This window comes from Dromaius novaehollandiae, chromosome 14, assembly GCF_036370855.1.
Source record: "Dromaius novaehollandiae isolate bDroNov1 chromosome 14, bDroNov1.hap1, whole genome shotgun sequence".
Classification (NCBI taxonomy): Eukaryota; Metazoa; Chordata; class Aves; order Casuariiformes; family Dromaiidae; genus Dromaius; species Dromaius novaehollandiae.
The window spans coordinates 14,822,396-14,847,396 of NC_088111.1; the positions used below are offsets into that span (position 1 = coordinate 14,822,396).

Genomic DNA, 25,001 nt, shown 5'->3' on the forward strand with positions numbered 1-25,001 from the left:
TGCCCTGCCCTGCCCTGCCCTGCCCTGCCCTGCCCTGCCCTGCCGGCAGCTGCGCGGCCGCTGTGGGCTCCCTCCCCGCGGAGCAGCGGGTAGGGGCGGCCACGCCGCGGCCTGGCCTCTGCGCCCGCTCCGCAGCGCCCTCCGCGGCAGGCGGCGGGGCTCGGCTCGGCACTCCGCGGGGGTGGGCGCACCTGTTGCTCTTCCCTTGCCGCGGAGCGTGTTTGTGTTCCGGGGGCAGCAGGAGCGCTGTCCCCTTCATGCGGCAGGCGCTGCCGTGGCGTTTCCCCCGGGTGTCACAGGCCCGGCACGCCCGGGTACCAGCAATGAGCCTTACGGGGGAAAGTGGCCCACCATCTCGGGACTCCTTGGTCTGACCTACCGTGGATATTCCTGCAGACCCTGCGGGAGGGGACAGGGACAAGCGAGACACCTCAGAAAGCAAGGGTGGTAAGTATGCAGCTAAAGGAGGTAGTGAAAATGCAGTCATAAACCCCCTCTTCTCTAGGATTTAGGCGTTTCACTCGGAGATTTGTAGAGCTGCTTCTTTATTTAAGAATTACCCAGCCCTACACCTCAGTAAGGTCTATCTTAGGAGTAAGTAAAAGGAAACACCAGCTAAGTTTTATCCAGCACTTAAGCATCTACAACACTTATCCAGGATTTGCATTCACATATCTTACCACTGTTCTTTTATTACATGGCTTCACAATTACTTACTTTGTCTCAGTTCATATTTTATTCCCTGCAAAACTTCCAAACAGTTTCAAAAACAGAGCTGTGTGGAGGCAGTTGGGGAAGAGTTTCTCCTTACCCCCAATAATTTCAGGTCTCATTCTACCAGAGTAAGATTAGATAAAGCAACAGCAGTATCTACACACTTATTTCGGGCATGGGTGTTTAGTTGTTTAAATCTGTAGAGTTTTTAACTAGGTTTCATGAACTAGGTAAAATAAGCAGAAGACTGAGCTAGTTGTTGAGCAGGAATACCGTAACAGTGTTTTGGGAAATTTCGATAACAGACGCTTATGGAACTTGCGGAGTTAGGCAGCAGCTGACTAGCGGCTTTTAGTATCTCCATTTTGGATCTCTGTCCTTAAGGTAGTCAGTCATTAGACAGCTGAGCTCATCCACAGCAGAGAACAGGCAGCTGATCTGGCATCAGATGTGGAGCCATGCAGCCTAGCTGTGCTGTGTCTAGGCCTCAGACGGTATGCCAGCACAGTGTACCACACCGGGTGGATTTACTGGCTGAGACTGAACATACCTCTGCAATCTTGTCTTTGTGCAGAATTGCAGCACGTAGATAAGCTCCAAATTCCCATCTGTGTTGTACTTAAGTTCCCCTGCAAGTCTACAAGGGCTATTGAAGTTGTATCCCACAGGAAGAGGATCAGGTTCAAGAGAAGGTATTTACATATTAATTGTCATATGATACTGCATATGTCAGTTGCTACAGGTGATCTTTGTATTTTCCTTGACTGGGAATGGAAGGGCTTGTGGGAAAGGAAGGATTAAAGCAGTAATGCTGGTAAAGAACATCAGAATGTATTTCTAGATTACAGGATTTATTTCTAGAGTTTTTTTCTGTTTCTCATCATCTACATCCTTCTATAAATGCTAAGAATTATTAAGAAGATAGGCTTGAGAATGAAGTAATCTTTCCCTCTATTTAAAGTCTAGATTGTTGAGTGGTAATGAAATAGAAAACATAGCTGGCCATTCAGCTCTGTCATTGCAGTTTCTGTGGTGAATTCTATTGGGTGAACAGCTGACCAAAAGTGCTTTGGAGAGTTGTTTTTTCTCTTTACCCAGCTCTTGTGAAAGAGCAGAGTATAATTTGACCTCCTGTGGTGATATGCTGCCACATAAGTTATTACAGCACTCTGCTGGTATATTCCCCACTGCTATAAAGTGCTAACAACATGCAGACAAAGCAGGTAACATTTGTCACAAAGTCTTACCAGTTTGCAATAAGAAACACTTCAAAAGTGTGCAGACTAAGTAAGTACTGCTAGAGGTGTAGCTAAAAGACTCTGTTCCACTATATGACAAAGAGGATCTTTTAAACACGTGTAATGTATGTTATATGAGAAATGGAGCTGTCATCATTTCTTTCCTGAAAAATGCAATTACCTTGCTTCACATGTGTATAGTCAGTAGGCAAAGCAGGAATATCTTGTGGCTGCAGAAGGTCTTAAAGGAGCTTGTGTGGATGCAGACATTATGAAGCAGGTGGTAATGTAACGATAGTTGTTTAGGGACAATCTAGCTTTGGAGATGCAATTTCTAGACTACTGCACAAGAAGGCTTTGGCAGCAAGGTAGTCCATGGAAGAGTAGGAACATGGCCAGGCCCTGCTGTTAAGAGCCGCTGGCATGCACTTCTTGCAGAGAGTGAAGCTTCCAACCAAGAAGTGCCAGGGACGCTGTGAAGGCATACCACATAGCGGTGCTGCCCAGTCTGTGGGGCAGAGGGATTCCACACTCTTCACCTCTCCTCCTAGCACCTCAGGACAAAGGAAAGCTGAAGGGGAACTGGCCTAGCAGTGAGGTTTTGGCTGTATACACTTCTGGAGGCAAAGCAGATGTGTATAATGGCTTGGCAACCTTAACAGCTCCTTAAAGCTCGGTAAATGTGTTTAGTTTATACAAATAAATCTTTTTTGAGAGATGGGGAAGAAAGCCCCACAGGCTGGACACATCTGGAGATAGGAAAATGAAAGTCATGTTTCTTACATTGTGACACCTCTTGCCTGTACTTTCCAAGTGATCAGTTCCCAGCTGGGCAGCCGCAGTCTCTCAACTCACAATGACAGTCATCACTCAGAATGGTGCAGAAGAAAATGACCACTTGTCCTGCATTCACCTGAAACGTTTGGTTCACAGTTCTTCCAAATCATTCTTTCAGTGCTGTACTTCGCCCTTTGCTATGCTGCCCCTTCCAGAAACAAAATGAAAACTAGTTGCTTTTATTTTTAATTGCCATTCCCCTTTCCCATTCATGAACTACTCCTTTCTGGTTTTTAGATTGCTTTATAATCTATTCCAGCAACACTGTAAAAAAAGAAGATAGATATACCTCTGTGTGGAAATGACAGACTTACAACAAGCACCTTTTCCAGGACCAGGATCAGACACACACCCACAGTAAGCCTGAACCTCTGATGGGGGAGTAGCAACAGTCATATGGTGAGAGAACGCATTGAATGCTGAACCTTCAGTCCAATTTGTCTGGCCAGGTTGTGGTACAGCAGCGAGGGTGACAAAGAAAGAATGGTGAAGATGGAGCAGTTAAAAGCATGATGCCATATCCAACTCAGGCAAAAGATTCACCACCTCTGCCTTAAGGATGATGCTTATTTTTTCCTACCTCCGGAAATCAAAAAACGTATTTCTTTCTCACAGTTGTGTCCCCACCACCACTTTCATGATAATATCTTATAATGAATCTCTCTAAATTTTCAAATGCTGCAAGGCCTGGCAATTTTGTATTGGGAAGATTTCTGATTGTAGCTTTCATTACTCAATTATTATTATTCAATCCTTTGTGCGCAAGCATCCTTATGTTCAGTAGAGCTTATAGCCCTGCTAATAGCTATGCTTGTTTCTAAGTTACGCATGCCAAAAGCTATATCCTTCCATGCAAGCCCTTCAAAATTACTTTGCTACTTCTGCACACAACTTCCATTGTGATTAGAGCAGCACCAGGGATTGCCCTAAGAATTTCAAAAGTCAAGTTGCCAAACAAAGTTTATTTTACAGTCAACCCTAAATAATATGTATCACAGGGAAAATCTAATCTCTGAGGAATGATTAACAGCACAGGGCTGATTCTAATGAATTAACACTACACCACATATATCTATATGATCTTGTACTGCGCAGTACTATGTCCCGGTTACCTGATGATACTTTTTCCAGTACTTGTACTGTCTCTTTGCTTGTCTTCTTTTCTTTCACTACATGTCTACCAGACAGGAGCACATTTAATGCTTTCATTAGGTCAGAAAAAACAAAAACAAACTGAAGACTGTCAGGAAGAATAAATGTATCAGCCCTGTTGTTCCAGTGCTACTGTACCTGGACTGTTGAAAGAACATATGCTGAACTAATTTTCATTTCATTTTGTTTACATCAGACATAACCAATACAAACTGGCTCTGTAGAATGCACAGCAAGGAGGATAACATGTAAGAAGTGAGCACAAAAAAGCTCTCAGAAGTAGCTGCCTGTGTATTCTCTGTGCCTATGCTTTTATTAGAATCATAGCGAATGTCTGCTAGGAAATGCATGGCTTGAAAAGTAATCAGACTTCAGTCTAGTAGGGAGGATATAGAAAGAGGAAAGCTATGACAAGTAGGTAAGAAAATAATATCACATTGATCAGGTGTGTGACTTTTATTTTCCCTGCCTCCTGTCCACTACCTATGCACCCATCTGAAATGTAATCCACCCATGACTGAGGGCTTACTCTGTGATGGTGCATTTATTAATCAACCCAATTTAGATCTCTCTGGGCCTATCCAAAAAGCATGCACTATTATCTGTCACAGCCCATGACAGCTATTCTCTATCTGTCCCACTCTGTTCTAGTTGCACTACAGCCAATACTCTCAGTTTTGTTTGTGTGAATTTGTTCATCTCGAGATAACAACACTTTGATATCTAAGTTTTTCATTCTACCAGATTTCTGAGCTCTCTCTGAGCTTTCTCTTGCTTTATGAACAATTCCTGTCCATCTTTTTTTAGCTGATGTCAGCTTATAAACCAGAGCAAAGTAATGTTCTATTTGAAGTAACAATTACAGAGGAAATGAGTGGAAAATGCATTTGAATTTTTTAATGGAGGAGCTAAAGAAGCAACAAAGTCAAAGCAATAAATAAACAAATCTTTTCATAAACTTAACAATATGCCTGACTATGATAGCTGCATAAAAGAGTTAGATAAAAGAAAACTATCCCAACACCAAAAATAAAAGGTTAAAAACAGGGCAAAACAGAATCCAATTAATTCAGTCCATTTTGGCCTGATATGGAGCTCAAGGACAACTATGAACCTGTTAATGGCCTTTCTAATGGGGATTGGTCCTAAGCCTAAAGACATCATAAGAAGCAGAGGCATTTATGCTTTCACAAAAACATCTTCTAGCTCCTTTTTCATTTTAATGTAAGTCAAACATGGACAAAAAATATTTTAAAACAAATTCATCTAAGCTTCACCAAGTTACTAAGCAAAATGATGCTTTTAATGTAATGTAATGATACTTGTAATGTAAAAGCAAGATCTTTACTTGGATGTTCCTGGTTGACAAGATTCTTGAAATACTATCACATGAAAAGGAAGATTTTTGCTTGCAAGCTTGTCTGCTGAAGAATAGCTGCAGTGACACACAGTCATCTTGCAGTAATAGCAGCTATGACTGGTAGAAAAGCCTCTAGTATAAGAAATAATACAATTCCAAGTTCCACAGATTCAGGAAAAGTGAAACTTCAGCTAATGTACTGTTGTGAACATGTCATTGTTAGCCTATGCTTTTGACATGCAAAATAGCAGGACAAAATGTTTCATAAGTATATAAGAAATACATCATAAGATCCTGGAAAAAAAAATAGTACAGTAGCTGCAAAAGGGAGTTCAAACTCAAAATTAGAGCAGTTGTATGAGGGTAAGAGGAACTTTCTCTTCCTGACATGTCCCTTGGCTTTTCTTAGTGAATTCACTAAAGAACTGTCTATGTTCTGTAGTATAAGTCTCTACTTAACACTTACAGTGGCTAAGCATGGTCATTTAATTACTCTCTTTCCATATTTCCTTTCCTTTCTGAATTAGATAATTTGCTATTCTTGGTGTTTCCAATTTCCAATACAATTGTCAATACTACCAATTATAAAGATCAGAATGAACCAGAAATAAATGTTCTTTATACCCAGCAAGGAGTCACGGAGATGGATTCTTCTCAGCAAGGCCGGCTCCTTCATTCCCATTCCTTCTGCACACCTGCATTAAGTTTTGAATGCACGAGAATAACAAACGCAATCAAAGTCAGTTCTAGTAGCTCCTAAGAGCCACTAGTCAGGAAAGCTGTGTAGTTCAATCCTGAGAACTCAGTCCTGGATAAAGTTGTTATATCTAGACCACTTCTGTGGCATTTTTCTAGAAAATGCTGATTCCAGATCTCTTCACAAGGCACTGCACTAGCAAAAAGGACCTTTTCAAAGTTAGAACTTTCTGCGCTTCATCTCACATTCCCACTGACACAGTCTGTGGAACTAGACAACTTCTGACTTTGCTTATAAGGCAAAACACTGGTTAACTTCCATTCTGGTCCTATACCAAACAACTTCTAACTTTGCTGCTAGACAGCAATAATAGATTTATTTCTCCTATTGCCTTAATCTCCACAGCCACACTTCAAACCTAGGCAGTTCCTCAAATCAGCACGTCCTATCCTGAAGGAAAGACCTCTATATTGTTATACTGCACAAAGTACAGTTGCTCATGTTAGTGAACACAGTCGAACCATAAAGTATAAAAGTTCCAGTAATAATAACACAGCTTTCATTGATTTCTTGATCCATTACAAAACAAAATCTCACTTGAACTGAAGATCTCCCCCTGCAAATCTCATAATGAAACCGTCAAAGATTTTGTTAGGTGACCCAACCGAGCCTAAGGTTGCAAACAGGGCTGATCCACATAGCCTGCACAGGAGAGCTTTAAATTGATGCAAAGGAGAGAGTGCAATGAGGAGGACAGGACAATGAGAAGCTTGCTCCTCTGCTGCTAAAAGCACACTGTATGGCTGTAACAACATAACTGCCTATTTTGCAACTAATTAGAATTACAGAATAGAATGGTTATCCAGGAACATCATTTTAAACACCAGCTGTGAGCAAGGTCACTCTTTGGAAATATTCAACTGCTGATCACATTTCACACACAAACCTGTCTTTTAAAACACCATGCTATCAAGCATGCAGATGGTTTGGGACCTATTTTACATGATATAAATAAGCTCTTTGGGTGAAGTCTTGTTCACTTTACTGGAGCTGGTTGGATTTCTGCCTCTGGGCATTTCCCCTCAGGCCTCCTGTCCTTGCTTACTACTGGGGGATTCTTCTGGCCACATCTGTGCAGCAGTGCAAAAGCATTCTGCTCTTTCTTGTATACCACAGGAATACCAGTATAAACAAATACTACAGGAACACGGTTTGGAACCAGGTGATCAGCCTTCCTCCGACAGAATATAAACTTCTACGGGACCGAAAAATACTTTTCTGAGGATTCAGTCTAATCAAGCCATATGAATTGGCAGTACAAAGAGGACACCAAAATAATGTTAATAAGCCTGTAACAGTTGCAGTCAGGATAGACATACAGTTTCTCTACAGTACACTGAAGAAGTGATGTGGTTGATTTTCCTCCATCCATTGTTTTAGCCTTGTCATCAGCCCAGATGCTAAAAATACACTGAATTTTGATGAAAGCTAACTGAAAACTATAGTTATTGATTATACTCAATCCAAGTTACATTCTTATCTGATGGTTTAAAATAGGTATCTCAAAAGCCTAAAAGCCTGCAGTAGTTGGCCTAGTTTGTTTACTGAGCCATTCCCTATCCTCAAAATCTTACAAAAGCAATATATTTTATAGCAATATTCAAAAGTGGTAGTTCAAAACAATGGCTTTGGGTCACACTGTCATCACACGGAGAAAGCAAAAAGGTCTTTCAAGGTGTCAAATCAAAAGAGCAGATACCAGAATGGCCATGTGAGATCACCTAGGAACTATGTTTCATACAATGAGAAAAAAGTAGCTAATTATCTTCTTTTTCGCATTGGCCTTTTGAGTGTGTACGCAGAGACAAGATCAAGTACCCATACATTACCATATTGTATCGATATCTTACAACACTGACAAATATTAATCCTCCCAATCCATTTGTGATGTGGCTGATAGCAATTACTCCTTTTTTGTAAGAGAGAAAGGTATTCAGGTAAGGCGATCAGGAATTACATGTCTAAGTAGCACTGAGAGCCTGTGCCTGAATGATTTTTTCAGTCACTCAGGATTGTCTACAGTAGAGCAAGGAACTAAATTAGGACCATTACTTTCTAGTCCAATGCCTTAACAACCATAGCACCCTTGAATGTCCAGATTATTTTACTCTTTTTATGAAAGACACACTAAATCAGAATGAAAAGTAGGAGCCAGGACCAGTAAGATTAACTGAAAGCTGACTATAATGCTATGCATGCACATAGTGTACACTCTGTGTTTGTTTCTGGGATCATGAAAACTATGAGTAGCACCAGCTGGTATACAAAGTACTTGAGACAAGAGTTCCTTAAACCATCAAGCAGGGTGGAGAAATGTCAAGCAACACAGGTAATAAAAAGATTCTTGGTCTACATGATAAAACAGTGAAGAACTTTGCCCTGACCCCCAAGTACATATGTCAGTTCAGTGTTGGCCAGAAGGTTCAAAATTCCTAACTAGCCAACTGAAGTTGAAAAGTGCATGAGAGGAATAACTGTGAAATAATTAAAGAGGGCAGCTGCAGCTGTCAACTTGATTTTATGTCTCCCCATTTCCTGAATATCCATTTCTTCTTTCTAAAGGAAGCTAAGAATTGTACTGCCTCACCAACAAGAAAACTGAAGTATAAGGCATTGATACTAGCAAAGCAGAGCTAAAATTCAGTGATTTCTTCTTAAATATTTTATTGTTCTTTATCATATACATTCACTCTCCTTGACTTTATAGCATCTTTCTCCATAGAATCATTCAGAGGAATAATTTACATGCTATGACATCATCACATTTTGACTTCCCACATCCAATACAGGTCGGTTTGCACAGAATATTTTCTAAGACAGGCTGGTACGTTGTGTCTCAGGTGATCCCTAGAACAACAGCAACCCAGAGATTACGATTGCAAACACCAACAAAATTTCTCTTTAGGCAGGGGAAAAAGGACAATATGAAGGCAAATGAAAAGTCATCCTTCACTCCCAAGCACATCAAATCTACAAAATACAAAAGCTGCTCTTATTCTTCAACAGCAGTCAGACACCATCAACTGTCTTTTAAATCAGTATCTCCAGGCTAGATGACAGTGAAGGACTGTAGAGAAGCATTTGACATTTACATGCTCTACACCAAATGATGTTTTAAAATTTTAGCAAAGACTTTAATATTGATTAGTGCTCCAGAAAATAGGAGAAAGTTCTATCCATCCATTCTGCTCCCCAATACTTTTGCTTTCTTTGTCAGTCTAAGAAGGCAGTGAATCAGCCTCAGGCATTCCTCAGCCTCAGAAGAACAGTGTCAAAAAGAGGAAGGTAAAGCCTTAATTTCTCTTTCATATCAGACAACTTAACAGGGGTTTAACTGCTTGTTTTAAATGATGGATTGGGCCAATTTCATCCACTGTGTAAATTGACTGAGTCCGAACAAGTCTAACACTAGAGATAAACTGAGTCTATTCAAGATAGAGTAATAATTAGACAATAAAGAAATTTATTACAGGCTGTTCACGTCATCATCAGTGGTCCTTTTATCTCAGTTTAAATTCTCATTAGACCTACCCCTGTCTTTTCTTTGAATCTCCTTCTCATTGTGTCTCCTCTGTATTTGCCTGCACACACAATGGTAGACATCCTCTTCAGTGGTAGCTGGACTAGCCAAAAAATGCTACTGTTTTCATTGCATAATATAATCCATCATCTTGTCTACTGGCATTAAAACTATGAAAGTGTCCAGTAATCCCCTTAAAGCAAAGTCATACAAGCTAGGTCACCTTTATCATCTGCTTAAAGTGGGTAGTATTTCACTCTTACTGTGTAACAAGTCATATCTGTGCAATGGAAATGAGGCCCTTTTATCAAACTGAGCACTTTAGCTTATTGACCTTGATGCTATGAAAAGTGGGTGTGGCACACCCACTTGATTCATTTCTTCCCTTATCTCCCTATTTTCAAGGCAGGCTGTGAATTTTGTTCATGGTTTGGGAATTCAGACAGGATATTCTCTAAGACTTCTATACTTCTTATCCATATACTAAGCACTTTATGCCTTATTATCTTAAAAAAAGTTAAAACATAGGCAGACAAGCTCTCTTGCGAAGTCTGCTCAGCAGCAGAACATGTATCACTGAAACACTCCACAGAAAAATGTCTGGATGATACACCCAGGATAGAAGGTCTCAGTGTCACTACACCTCTGTGATGTAAACTAACATGGCATAATACCAAAGAAGGTTTTGAGCTGAAGTCTGAGGCAGCATTTGATCAATGACAGCAAATGGCCTATAGTGGGCTTTTTGTTGTTTTGATGTCTTCAACAGGAAGGTTTGGTATAACTGAGTAAGAGGTAGTTTCTGACAGTATGGTATTAGATTTTGCCTAAAGATTAATATTTTTCAATAGAATTGCAACTTCTTCAAATGGCATGTCCTTGAACAGAAGATTACAGGAGCTATACCTCCAGCAGATACATATAAGACAAGCTTAAATTCTGGTTTGTTAAATATTTTGGTTGAACACTTTCACAAGGAATTCCTCAGTGCTCCCAAACATATCAAATGCTAGCATTTGCTGATGATTACATGGTTTGCAAAAAATCCTCACATAGTGGGGTCTATTTCTAATGGGACAAGCAGCCACTGCACAGAACATTTAACTTTCCAGTACTTTCTCTTTACTTAAGCATTAAGAGCTTTACTTAAGCATTAGAGCCTGAACTTTATAAAGAACACATACTTGATTTGTACCATTCAAAAATATTGCTTTTAATACTCGACAAAGAGCTATCTCCTTTTTTAATTGTTATATTAGAAAGCCAGATAATTATATTTCTCCATTTTTCCACAGTATGTTCTAGCAATGACTTTCTTAAAACAAGCCTTCCCAAGTGTTCTTAGTGGTGTACTTCTTGGGTGACCTGGGAAAAAAAGCCATTCCCACATCACAGTGGAATTAAACTTGAAACTAAACCGTTTACACTTAGCATCATGAAAAAGATTATATACCATCCAAATGAAAACTGAACACTAAGCACGGTTATTTTATTATTTTGGTAGCCAGGCAGAAATGTCTTTATATGGCTACAGAGAAAGAACATGTAGTTTCTCAACAGATGTGTATGTTTACATCCCTACCTATCTGAGAATGCTACAATCAAGGTTCTGATTTCTACTCCGGACATTTGTGTTGCTAATACAGTTGAACAGATTTTGTCTGTACCAAATTCCATTGAATCAATACCACCCCTTCTTAAAGAATCTGAAATTCACAGAACTGATCAAGCACATCTTTGCTTACAATGCAAGGTTAGGAACCTCACAACCAAGAGGGTATGACAATACTGTACAAATAAAAACATGAATCCTACCAGCATAAAAATGTTACTTTCTGCAGTAGGAGTCCTTGGTTACCATAACTTGGTTTCTACTTTTACAGTGTATTTCCAGCGGATAATTCTACTAGTCATACTTCAGGAAGGCTTTGTTGTGGATTATTAAATATAGGAACAGTCTCCTTCAGGTTTTTACCATGTGATTACAATAGATGTATACACATATTTAAAATTATATGTTTTCACTAATGTTCTATTGATTCAGGGCCTATCGGATATCTGAATGAGGCCCTGAATCAGTTCAGTAACTAGAAAGATGATGTTTTGATGAGCAAGCATCATTATAGACAGACAGTATTATTCTACCTACATGTAGAAATGGATGGTGCCATGAATGCATAGATAGAAGACTCTTCCCTGGTAAATGGTAGCAGAAACAATAGGTGCTACCTCAGATCAACCAGTCAAAAGGTAGCAATTTCAAAGGACAATGAATCTCAACATTTTAGTATTGTACATTGCCTTTCAGCTTTTCTCTTTATCCACAGGGGAAGTAATTAGGTAATTTAATCAACAGAAACTACTTAAAAGAACAATAAATTTCAGGATCTGCTTAGTTTCGTTGGAATGTTGAATGGTAAACTGGTTTTCTATTACATTCTGCTGTCAATGAAGAAAAAAGAACAGGAGAGAAAATGTGATGCTTCCTGGGAAGAGAGTCTGACTGACAACAGTTGAGTTGAGAGTACTTACTTTTGTGGCAGTGATCAATTAATTTCATTGATTCACATTTGTCTATGAATGACTCCATTGGCAAAGTTCATTTGTGTCCTAACTGCATGTAAATGCTTGGAATAATACAAGCCAAATATGTGCTAATTGGCTTTTACTTTCCTGCAGTCCTATGAGTAGACACTGTGGAAATCCCTCACTTCCTCAGATTTACACAAAATTTACTTTCAATAAATGTATCATCTCTTTTGCAAATACAAACAGAGCAGGAGAAATAAACATTGGTGAAAACTGAAGAGTTCATCATATAAAGGTTTTTTAAAAGGAGAGGTCTTGACGAAGGCCTCAAAAATATACATGCCGATTGAACTTAAGCACATAGTTTACACAATTTGAGAGGACAAACACTGGGCCTATGAGAGGAATTGCTCTTTCAAGTCCAGACAGGTGGAGGTTTTGCCAATAACAAGCATGTTTGTAATGGAATTAATTACATGCTGTTTCCTACTCTGAGTGCTCATATTCAGTAAACCATTTAGAAGTTCCAGAATGATTGACCACAAAGCTCCAAATCAATTTCTCTGGCTTTCAATCATTCCTTTTCCAGTAATAACACAATTAGTTAAGGCAGTACTTCTGTAGCAACTTCACCTCAAGGATCTCACTTGGAGTTAGCTGTTAATCATTAAAAATAACTGGATTGGATCTTCTGCTGCACCAATATGCTTTTCAGTACAACTAAAAAGGAACTCTACATTTAATTTAACCATTAAGCATCCCAGGAAGCCAAGGTGGTGATTTCCAGAGCACAGTATACTCTGGATACATATCCTTCAGCACCCGTTTAATCTTGCAAACAGAAAGGATCGGGTAAAAGTTGGTTACACCAGCTCTGGTCTGCTCAGGCTGGAGGACTGCTAATTTTGCTACATTGCACTAATGTATTAGTCCACTAATCAGTCTACTAATGTGGACTAATAATTGACTGTAACTTCGGCAGCATTTTCTGAACTATTTCTGATATTCTGAACAGTAGATTGATGTTAGCAGATCTAACCAAGAGAGCGTCTGACTAAGCATATTGAATTACTCCTTGTCCACAAACATAAATCTAGATTAAAATTTGGAATCTTCCTATGCTGGAAATCCTAGTTTAACTTTCAGAGTCTCATATCATTTTCAGAGACCTCAGTAAATTGGAAATTTAATTTCTGGAGAAGCCAATCTTATATCGGTACTACTGGATTTTTCCTTTCATTATGAACCTTTCCTAATGAATACATGAAGATATTTTGATGAACTCTTTAATTTTTTGATAAATTCTTTAATTTTCTGACTTTGTAGGAATTCATTTTTCCTCAGCATGAGAATTAATGCCTAAATAGATAATGTTGATGTGCAAATTAAATCTAGATGTAAACTTGATTTATTCTTGACATAAGCTTTTCTATCAACACAGTCTGGTAACAAAAGGATCAGGAGTTAGCCCGGCTACAGCTTTTGTTTACTGTCAAGTTAATCTGAACAGATCCTAGAAAGAGCTTTACATACCTTAACTTGATGGCTAAAACAAAGTATTTACTCATATTGGTAAAAATAAGTATGTGTGAAGAACTCCGTGGGCCCCAAGATTAGAATAACTCTCCAGGACATAGATAATCACTGGTAAGTTCTTTGTACAACACTTGATTAACAGCTGGACGCTGCCACTGACCAAATTATGGGAAAAACAAGAACTAAATAAACTAGAATATATCTTTAAGCTGAGAAGATGGTCCTCAATTCATTGTTTAGCACTGCATACTTAGACATAAATCAAATTTGCCTATTCCCACCTATGCTGCAAGTACCCAAAGCATACCATGAAAATATGGGAAAGGTATGTGCAATTATCTCATGGGAGGAAGTAACAAGTTACTCTGTGTGTGGAGGCAGATATAACAGCTTACTACTAAAAACAAGGAAGAAACTATTTTCATGGAATTTTTTTCAGCACAATGGAAAATGGAGGCTTCGTTGCATTTTTCTACCTTTTCTCTGAAAAGGGAGGAAAAATAGATCCTGGAGAATGTTGAAGACACAACCAAATCAAAGCAGCTCTAATGTGTCTGCATTAAATATTCCTGCAATTCTACACTCTTGACACTCTTTGCTTTCCCTTTATTTTAACTGGAAGATGTAAATGGCTTATTATTTCAAGCGTAACTTCATAAAAATCTGCTAGCATGATGTCTGTGTGCCTTTGGTTTAGATTTATGAAAAAAGAACTGATAAAGCATCTGCTCAGTATATGATGTTTGTGGGGCCAAGCAAATCTTTCAAGTAAACTTGCAAACATAATTGAAAAAAACAGACAAGCCTTAGGGTCCCAATTAAGACTCATGTGCCCCAAAGCTTGTCTGTTTCTTCTTATTCCATTAGTTATTCTAACAAAACATTTCATATTGCTCCATAAACCTTGTAACATTTCTATCTTCCGACCATCACAGCTGCAAACACATAACAGCTGCTTAGTTTGTATAACTACACTGGCACTTTCATGTATTATAAGTATGTCTTGGTAATAAAAAAATAGATGGCAAGAGTTCAAAATAATGCTACAGTTGTTTAACAGTATATTCCTGAATGGAAAGGCTAATATAATCCTAACAACATACACATTTCAGTATTTTTGCAGAGCAGAAAGTGGTCTGTAGCACTAAGGATGACTGTGTTTAAACAAACACACTCTCTCCCTTACAGAATATTTTCCTTTTAACTGATCCTACTGCTCAAACCCTACTGGTTCATGACAGCCTGTTGCTATGGTCTGGTAATGATGTCACACATTCTGCCTTGTGTCTGAACCAGAAAATAAATGTGAATGGTTTTCTTAATGACTCGTGGGTTACTTAAAATTCCCTGGAAGGCCTGAAATTAATCAGGAGTAAGAACGCATAAGAAAACAAGATGCCCTGTTGACTCTACCTGCACTATATATTTTATGCCAGTGAAGTGACCCAGTAAATCTCCAATGCAAATGCTCGGCATTACCTTCAAAACAAGGCTGTGTTACTGCAATTTACCTTGTTATCCAACAGATTTCAGTGGGCTGGAGATCAGCAGGTGGCTAATGTGCTGACAGCTGAACATGCGTACCTTGGAAACTCTATAAATGTTTGTCCTTCCAAAGTTTTAATGCTTGTGACCTTCCCTCAGTCAAGATCCCTGATAAGGGATATTTTGTCAGGAAAAAGTTACCAAACAGGGTACAGACAGTACTGCAGCAATTGCCATGCTACTCTCTTCTCTCACACCGTCATTCAAATTAGGCTAGATCTCTCCCTTTCAGGTCAGGATCTGGAAGGCAAAGAACATGAAGAAATCTCTTGTAAATAAAGACAACAGTAAAAGTGCTATGAGAGCACCAGAACTGTTGATGCCCCTCCAAAGTTGGCTTCTGCTCCCCGTGCTCCTCAAGGTGAGCAATATTTAGCCTAAGGAAGCTTTTCTCCTTCTGAAGTGAGAAAACCTGAGAGTTTCAAGACTGCCTAAGCTATCTGGATACCCCCCTCCCGATGGTTTTCTAAGTTAGTCAAAAGGCCTTTCTAAAAAGGCAGCCCTCTCATCTTCAAGTGCTGCCGCATGGAGCATAGGGCTTAGGCATCTCTTCCCCCCCGCCCCAAGATATACACAGACCTGCTGCACGGCCGCGGTCGGGGTTCAGACGCCCGGCAGCAAGGCGGCGGGGGCAGCAAATAGAGCGGGGGCGGCCCGGGCGCGCCGTGAGGCGACGCGGCAGCGGCGCAGGGTGCCGGGCGGGGGGCAGTGCGGGACCGAGTCTGAGGCGGCGGCGGGGCTCCCCGCTCTGCCGGAGGACACACGGGGGACGGAGGGAGACACCCCCGGCGTGCGGCGCTGCCGAGGCGCGGCACCTGCGGGCGTTGGGGCGGGACCGTTGGGGCGGGAGCGTTGGGGCTGGTGACGCGCGAGCGCTGAGGCGGGACCGCCGGGGCGCGGCGAGGCGGCGCGGCGCTGGGCTGCCGGGGCAGCGGCGCCGCGAGCGCGGGCGGCAGGATGAAGGTTAACTTAAGCGTCCTGTCCCTGTTCGTTGCCCTGGTCGGAGTTTCAAGCTTCGTGTTCCTCGTGGTGGCCATCGGGACGGACTTCTGGTACATCATCGATGCCTCGAAGCTGGAGGCGTCCCGCAACGGCACGGACGCGCTGAGCTCGCACTCGGGACTCTGGCGGACCTGCCGGCGTGAGTGGCGCCGCGGCGGCGGCGGCGGCGGGGCGAGGGGGTCTCGCGCGGCCGGGGCAGCCGAGGCCGGCGCGCAGGGAGCCGCCCGCCCGGGCAGCGCTGCCGCCGCTGCTGCTGCTGCGTGGGGGACGCTTTTTGCCGCTGCTGTAAACTAACGGCGAGGTGAAAAAGAGCTTTTAGTCTTCCTGGCTGTAGGAGGGTTCACCATTTGGTGTGTTTTATAGCAAATACTGAACAACCTAACTGCAGCAAGCAGTTACAACGGTATTTTTGGCTTCACTTGTTCAGAAAAACAGTGCAGTCTGCGTTCCGACTCCTTTATCCATCAGCTTTTTTTCCCGGTGGATGACAGATTTCTGAATCTTATTGTTTGTCAAAGGAGACGTATACAGCAAATTTTTCTGCCACTGTAAACTCATTTGCTGTTAACTTTTAATTCAAGCTAATTTAATAAGCATTAAACATTTTAGAAGGAAAGAGATGTCTTTTTGTTTGACTGAAGAGGGAATTAAGAGGCAACATTCCTGTTGTGTTAAACCATTTAAAATTATAAACAATATTCCATGCTATATAAGATATAATTTTATGTGTACAAGTAATATATAAGAAATATTAATACAATGATACAATATAATGTGCATCAGACAGGGGCAAGAAAGACTTCCTTTCAGTGGAGGACAGGTGAAGGAGTAGGTTAAAGGAATGCTCCTGTTCCCTGTAACTTGGGCCCCCTCGAAATCCGGAGATGTTTCCCTGCTGCCTTCTGTGGCTGGGGCTTTGCCCAATGGGAGCAGAAGGTCGCCATTGCTGAGTACTGAAAATCCCCTTCTTTCCTTCCCTGCCTCGGAAGGACTGTTTTTAAATGAGATAATATTAAAGGAATTATTATATGTACATGCAAAAAAAAGATATATTGCAATAGGTTATTTTAGGTTATTTTAGCATTTTTAATTGTTTTTTTTTCCTTCCCTATCAGTTAGGAGCAAATGTTACCCTTTGATAAACCCCTTCTGGCATGAGAGTGTAAACATCACTGCTTCACACAGACAGCTTTTATGTAAGTAACTTCTATATTATTTCTATACTTCCATCCATCCTTCCCTCCTTGGCCACTTACAAGGTTCCGTTTCTGATTCAGAGGGGGAGACTTTCTGACACAGTGTTTTAACTCTTCTTCTATACAGTATCTGTCACTGCATGTGGTCTCTGAGTGTGATTACAGTTGAGATAATTTGATATCAAGCTCAGGCAATTTCTTCCACAGCATCAAGATGTTTTTGTCCAGTATGGCTTAAAAGTACATGATTGTTAAAAATACAGGCAGGAATGTTCAGAATTCCCCCAGAGAGTTTAATCTCTTAAAAGCTTAAGCACCTGCTTGAATTCATATGTAAGGTAGCTAGGCATGTATTTATCTACCCTTTCAGTGGGATTCCCTGCCCTGAAAAAGTCCTACGTATTCAGGAAATTAAGAAAATAAATAAGGAATTAAAAAATTTCAAAGTCTTTGAAGAACATCAAGTTCAAAAAGGTTATTTAAAGTATCTAACTGCATAGATTAGTATTCGCTTCTTTTTCTTTAGATTCACTTGTGGATATGTCAGAATCTTTTCAGAAAGTCTAAACCAAACATTTTCAAATATTATTACACTTCTAATAAGAGATGATTTAGCTCCTTCATTTCATACTTTACTCATACAAGAACTTGTATTTGAGCTTCTTTTTTTATTTACCTTTCCTCTCTGATTCTAGTTGTTTTCCCCTTGCAGGCAGAACATAAGCTTTTGTCATGTGCCTTAAAATGCTATTCTTCCCCTCAAATACAGCTGTTTCCCAAGGGAGCCTTCAGTATTTCTTTAGGCCTTTGGAGCAACATCTCAAGATATATCTAAAAATGCAGCAAACATGGCAAAATAAGCCTTGGGATACTGATGCTAATATAGTTTTGTTGCAACAGGAACTGGAAAGTGTTAGTAGGAATAAGGTCTTAGCAAGCAACTGAAACAGCAGTACAAACATATTGACAGACTCAAGACTGATGGCACATTCTCTCTCTGTGCTTTCAAATTTAAAGGTGCAATTTCTTTAAACTTTCTTGCCTAAGACAGAGAGTTGTTGCTATTTGATGTTGTTGGAAATAGTGAGGATAAGTCAAAATGATTATTTGCTGATCGCTTAATCTTTTGGGAGTTCACAGTTAACATTTCATTGAATCTAACAAGATGTAAGATATGAGTATCAACTATTATGTTAGGGATAGTCTAAATTTTGGGACGAAAGTATTAGCATTTGAAAAGCTGTGTTCACATTTGCAAAAGCTACATCTGTAATTTTTCTCAGGGAAGGAGATTTTAGATTACAGCTCTTCAGCTAATGCTGGATTCTGCCAAAACAGAGCCAGAGACTATACAGGGCTCTTTCTGTTATTAAAATGGTGCTGGCTTGGAAACAAAAGACAGCTCTTCAGTTGTCATGAAATAGTAAGGAAATAGTGACTATGAATAAAAACTGGATTCATAACTATGTTTACAGACTCTTTGAAGCCTCAGAGAAACTTGTGTCTCTTTCTACATCAAGTACTACTTCTAAGCTCCTGGGCAAAGACTTCAGGCCTGCAATAACACTTGCATATTGTATTAGAAGCAGGGGTGACCTGCCCCAAAATAACAAGATAAAAGGCCACAGACAGTTTCATTAAAAGAATCTATTATGTTTGGTTAAAATGCCCCACAGACTGAACTTTGGGGTTTTTTTTAGATGTGCAGTTTCGGTTCGGTGAGGGTGCAGACCCACAGCAATAGCAGCTGAACATAGAAAATGTCGGTACTCCTTACTTCTAGGAAGTACAGATGACTTCTAAGTGTCATCTGGATTTGTCAAGTACAGAGATACTAACATCTGCTTCAGCCTTATACTTCTTTCTTAAGTAGTTTCTGACTGTAATCACTGGATCATATTTGCACAGATCAGGGCAAATTTAGCCTTTCATCTACCACACATTTTAACTAGAATTTTAGAGGACAGTTCTGGGATCCTGAATTCCAGTTTAATTACAATCATTTCTTCACATGTAGCCATCTGGGGCAAGCAAACCAATCGAACAGCTTTAACCAAAGTTACTTCAAAGAAGTGTATTTCATGCGCGTGTGCATGTACATGCGCATGTGTGTGTGAGGCACATTCACATGGAATTAATCTCATTCTGTCTCCTTGTATGTCTGTATTTCTCACTGTTTCATTGGCAGACTGAATTTCAGGAGTTCTGGCAACACCAAGTGTGTTTCTTGTCCATTATTCCTAATATGAAAGTTTAGAAGGGCTGTATCCTAGTGCAGGCACTTAAGTCACACATCAGGAATCCCATCACTCATTCTTCAGTGTTCCAGTACTCTTCTTGTCATGTCTTAGCTAGACAAAAGTGCCAAAAAGACAGGAGAAAATCTGTACCTGAGTGCAAAGAGCTGGGTCTAAGTGGAAACAGAAGTGCTGGTCACTGCCAGAAGACAAACCCTTCATTAGAGAATGAAAAGTCTTCACATTCCATCCTTCCACATTTCCAATCGCTCTCCTATTCATCCCCAGCAGTTTCCTTTTAGGCTTATTGTGTACTTCAAATAGAGCTCCGGACAAACTGGAGAAGTTGGATGTACAAGTTAAAGTTCTGTGCCAGCAGCGGCATTACTCAGGCAATTGAGCTAAGCCTTGTTAACCTTGATAGTATGATGTATTTTCAAATCACTAGAACACTCTTGAGCAATTTCTCAAATGCACTGGAAACAAGCATGCCTTCTCCTGTATATTAGGCTTCCATTTTTTTTCCCTTCACTCTCTTTAGCTGAACATAGGATGTTCACACTACATGATGTATCAAACTACATACGATGTATCACACTACAGAATACATTATGGTGTGATTATATATTTTTTTAAAATATCAACCACTCTCTGAAGAAAGATGCCAGTAGACTACTACCACTCGTTTTTCTGCATTTTAAAAAAATACTGTTTACTGGAGATGTAAATGGGCCAGGGAAAAATGTGTAAGATTTTATGAACTATCATGAAAAGAGGCATTTCTTAATGGAAATCCTGCTAATGACATAAAATGACCGTTATTTCCCTTTTCTGCATCTGTTCTGTTAATTTGGCATAATGGAAGCCTGTCAGTTTCATGCAGAAACTGAAAAGCCAGTTGTGTTTCTGGGCACTTCTTTACAAATGTGTTTTACCAACAGCAGCAGGTTTTTCTTTGCTTTTCAGATCTGAAAGATCTGAAATATTCTTGTGTTTAGCAAAACAGCTTGAACCTATCTGCTACTTTCCCTCTCCAAATGATGTTTTAACCCAGATAACTGACTTACCTAGCCACAGATGTTAGAGGGAAACCACTCAGCCAAACCTGAAAAAAGTCAAACCTACTTCTGTTACCTTCTGGAACAGCAGAGACAGTTCAGATACATAACAGCAGACAGTGGCACAGGTGTAAGCAGGCAAGATGTCCCCATTTTCTTTTGCACATCTGCCATAGACTTTTTCCTCCAAATAGCCTTAATTTCTCCACAGGCAGTGCAACTTCTGCTACCATGCTGGGTCATCTAGTCAAAATAGATTCAGCAGAGTCATCTGATCAAATACGCTAACACACAGCCTCTGGCTATTGCTTCTACTTACGCTACTGCAAAATGGACAGGATTAAAATGAAAGTGCCAATTTTCAGAATTCAGGCAATGATTAGGGTATTTTGGTGACCATTAGGGTTAAAGATAATCCATTAAAAGTCACCTTTAAAACTGAAATCTGTCAGCAAAGACACAGAATAAATCTTGTCTTACCATGTGTTCTCCTGTGCCAGCTGAGGGAGGCAAGAGGAACTGTTTTCATGATGAGCACATTCCAGCTCTCGCTAAATGGAAATAGAAGGATGTCACAGTGACTTCAAAGGAAATGGCGTTAGGAGTTCTGAGCAGCTTTGCCATTTTCCAGGACAAGAAATGTAACATTAAAAATCAAATCTAAAACGCCGAGGATCAGATACAGAGAAAAGGAAGTCTGTGCATGGAAGGAATACTTGTATGGATTTAGCTGAAGACCACCAGTGTAATACGCCACAAAATGGACAATTTTGTAAATGTTTCTAATCTGAATCAATTTGTACTCTGGACTTGGTTCAAGCACTCACTTCTTGCAGGACAGACTAGTTGTCGGAAGAGAAAACGTAATGCCTCAGCTGGATACTAATGTTCCCTTTCACAAAGACTTCTATGAACTTGACTTTGGGACCTCAAGACATGAGGACATCTACATCCTATGTCTCTCAGTTATGGCTGGAGCGTGACCCCTGCCTGATCACATAAAAATTCATTTCCATCTACATTCTTTGCTGTGTCTAAGGTTGTTTTTTGCAAAGCATCCTGGAATTTGTTAAGCTTCAGAGACATTTTTTGTAGCTTCCCCTCTTCCCCCCGCAGTTGTTGCTTAAAACCAAATGGCCACGAAGCTCTTTTCTTTCCTCTTGTCATATCAAAGGAACGTTTGTAATGTGTTATTTGACCAAAATGCAAGAGGCCATTTTGGTCGAAAGATGCAAACAGATGCAAAATTACCACACAGATCATTTCTTTTGGATCTTATCTTTGTACCCCAAACTAGTCTGGGAGCCCATCTATACTGCAGAACTGGGGCCAGTGCTAAAAAGAATAACATGAAAGGAAATACTGTTATTTCTTAATGGCTGCCTTAATCGGTTTGCCCCCGATACAAAAAAAAAACAAGCTGCATTAGATACCTACAAGGCATGATTAAATCCCTGAAAATCCTGATTTTTTTTTTTATTATTATTGACATGAACATCATGGCCAGTGGTTGATTTCCTGATACGCATCACTTCTTAGCGCTCTCATTTATTCCTGAGCCACCCAGTGACAGTCAGTTAATGGCTGTGGTTTCCACTTACAAAGGACTGGAAGAAATTGTTTTTTCTTTTAGGAAACCAAGACTGTGTGCCACTGACCAGGCACGATTGCTTAAATTATCCTCTCCACAGTATTCTTTTTTCAACATCAATATACTTGGAACCGTAATGCTGCAGGAAGGTTAGCGCTTTCTGCAGGGAAACAATTAATCTTTGCAGTAGCAACAATTACCAATACCTCAGGTATTATAATGCAACAGCTGCCTCAGTTTCCTCCTCAACAAAATTAGTTTAACGCCACTGGTTTTCCTCACAGGATGTGGACCCGGTAACAATCACAAGCCAACTGTTTTAACTCCTCTCCCCGCTTTGTACAGGCTTGCCTCATTTTCAGTGAGTGATAAGTTTATACTCCTGCCCCTGTCCCAGCATGCCTTGTTCTCAGACTGCCATTACTTTTGACCTGAGGGATTTACAGTTCCTCACAATTTCTCCTTTTGGTTTGAAGTTGTCAGAAGTGAGCAGCTAGGACTGGAAGACCTGGCAAAAGCCAGTTCAGAGGCCAAGTGAAATGTGCCCCAAACGTTATACATAAAAATTCTAGCTTAATTCACATGGTAAGTATGCACACAAACAGATCTGATTTCTTTCTGAGCAGCAGTGGAGTGGTGCTTCAGAGAGGTTTCAGTGAGCATCTACCGCAGTGCTTACAGAAGATACTGTAGGACATACATACAGAAATCTGAGATAATTGTAGCGTCACTGCAGCTGAGCCCTAATGACTGACAACTTCTGATGAATGTTCTCATTTGAGAACAGTATAATAGCAATAGAACAGGATCCTTATTGCATTGCTGACATTGATCACTCCACCCAGTATCAGAGGTTACTATCAGTGTCCACCTGTTCTATCATCATTATATTTTTACTTTCTGCAATTTGGCTTTCAGTTTAGCTCAGACACTTGTGACTGGAGAAGAGTAGAAAAACGAAAATGTAACCCAAAGTCCAGAACTCAGCTAAGTATCTGGGGGCACCGCAATCCTGTGAGCTCTCCTCCACTATCATCATTTCTCTGCTGAATGGGAGGCAATCCAGGCATTTGTGTCCCTGGTTTCTAGCTCAGAAGCCTTGCATTTAGCCACAGACAACAGTTCTCACAGACAACCATTGGTCACAGTTTCTCTGAGTTGTTTCCTGCCTTTCCAGGGCAGCCCCACTAGCTTTTACCTACTGCTTGCAGTCTGTTTGAGCTACAGGCATTTGTGTAGCAATTTGTGCAGCTTGTTGGCTATTTAGTTACAGCTGTGAAAGGTCCTTAATTAAGCTCTTCTGAGCTGCTTCCATTTGGAGTACTTCTGATGAGGTGACTATTACAGATTTCCAGAGACTATTTCCTGTAATAAGGTGTGCAAGCAAATCTGAAGTTAGTTTAAAACAATGAAGCTATGGTGTGTTCTTAACAGGAGATTAACAAGACTGCTAGATCTGCAGTTGATTAGTTTTGATAGCATCTGATTTTCTAGTTCATTCCACAATTTTCTGTTACAAGCTACTTCTCACTTCTCATCAAGTACTGTCTTGGATGGTGATGTAGAAATACCTACCAGATTCACAAGAGATCTAAACACAAACTGCAGATGTCATTCCTACAGACAGCTGGTTAGAGCTCTAGTAAAACAGCCTTAGCTAGCTGATGCAAAACTTCATGAACTCAAATCATGCAAAGTATTCTTTGCTACAAAAAAATGGAGCATTTTTTAAATGTTTGTCAGCTTGTTTCAGTATTTTCAAAGTTAAATTATTAGCTTTTTCGGACTAGACTGACAGCAAAGTCAGGTGTTACTCAGAAATAGATGTGAGAAACCAGAATTCTGTTTTATGGGAAAGTGCATATACCTTTCCTTGTGCAAAATGCTTGGTGTTTTTCAATACTAGATTCATGTCATCAGAATGAAGACGGTTGTATGATATACATAAATATATACTTCAACCCAGCCTAAAAAGAAGCAAAAACGTTTGACAGCAAAATTTATGTTTGGATTTCTCTCACAGATGATTATTGAAGACAGAAGTACAGTAAAGATATTTTAAGTCATGTCCTTCCATAAACTAATTCTGGCCTTCTAATCAAGGACTGTAATGGCATAATATCATATGCCAGATGGCATGAATTCAGATTCTTGAGTGGTTTCCATGGCATCATTTTAGAATAAGTTTCCCAGGCAGTTGCAGATTGCATAGAAGAGGCACAAATAGGTGTTATGTATTGAACTAGAACAGTGAAAGTGATAAAAGTGCTGTTTAACCAAGTACAGTACAATTAACTATTTCATGTCAAAAGAGCTGCGGGTGACTCAGCAGAAATATGATTTCAGCTGTATGTAGGAAAATCTGTCACAATGGCATTTGTGGGTTTTACCTGAGATATCCCTGAAATTTATTTTCAGTGGAGAGGGAACAAAAATCAGAATCATTCTGATATTGCATGCAACTGTCACAGATGTGACATAGATTGATGTAATCTATGACACTGTCCACTGGAACTGCTAAGGCCTCTGTCACTCTGCTAACCCACCTGGAAACGAGAATAATCTGGTAGGGATTTGTGTTCCTCTTGGTACGAAAGAAAAGGTTACGTGCAGAGCCTCATCTTCTTTACCCACACTTCTCCTAGCTAAGGTAACAGTCCTAGGAGCATTAGCTGAGGTCAGGTCACAAAAAGGAAATTCAAAGAAGCAGCAACTGTTAGCGCTCCTCT

General features: G+C 40.2%; 1 protein-coding gene and 2 long non-coding RNA genes across 19 annotated transcripts in view; 2 read left to right on the forward strand and 1 right to left on the reverse strand.

The window, feature by feature from the left end:
- The first annotated feature begins 12 nt into the window (after positions 1–12).
- LOC112981080 (uncharacterized) lies at positions 13–6,549 on the forward strand. 2 transcript variants are annotated; one of them, XR_003258597.2, is made up of 3 exons: positions 13–447; positions 1,289–1,406; positions 3,027–6,549. It is a non-coding gene; the product is annotated as an uncharacterized LOC112981080 (long non-coding RNA). The 2 variants fall into 2 exon arrangements; XR_003258598.2 differs by having other exon boundaries at positions 3,049–6,549.
- Positions 6,550–8,738: 2,189 nt separating this feature from the next.
- On the reverse strand, positions 8,739–16,005 carry LOC112981081 (uncharacterized). The gene is made up of 3 exons (XR_003258599.2): positions 15,768–16,005; positions 15,155–15,428; positions 8,739–8,905 (listed from the first exon to the last, which is right to left on the reverse strand). It is a non-coding gene; the product is annotated as an uncharacterized LOC112981081 (long non-coding RNA).
- A 52-nt stretch (positions 16,006–16,057) lies between these two features.
- TMEM114 (transmembrane protein 114) overlaps positions 16,058–25,001 on the forward strand; it is a 73,745-nt gene continuing 64,801 nt past the window's right edge. For 12 of the 16 annotated variants that reach the window (XR_010391655.1, XR_010391654.1, XR_010391656.1 and 9 more), the window contains exons 1-2: positions 16,062–16,329; positions 17,306–17,386. Coding sequence is in view for 8 of the 16 variants with exons in the window: in XM_064520423.1 (XP_064376493.1) it covers positions 16,146–16,329; positions 17,306–17,386 (265 nt within the window). In the remaining 8 variants the exon portion in view is untranslated. Of the gene's footprint in view, positions 16,330–17,305; positions 17,387–25,001 lie in introns of all 16 variants that reach the window. The other 4 variants (XM_064520422.1, XM_064520424.1, XR_010391660.1 and 1 more) reach the window with 3 other exon arrangements.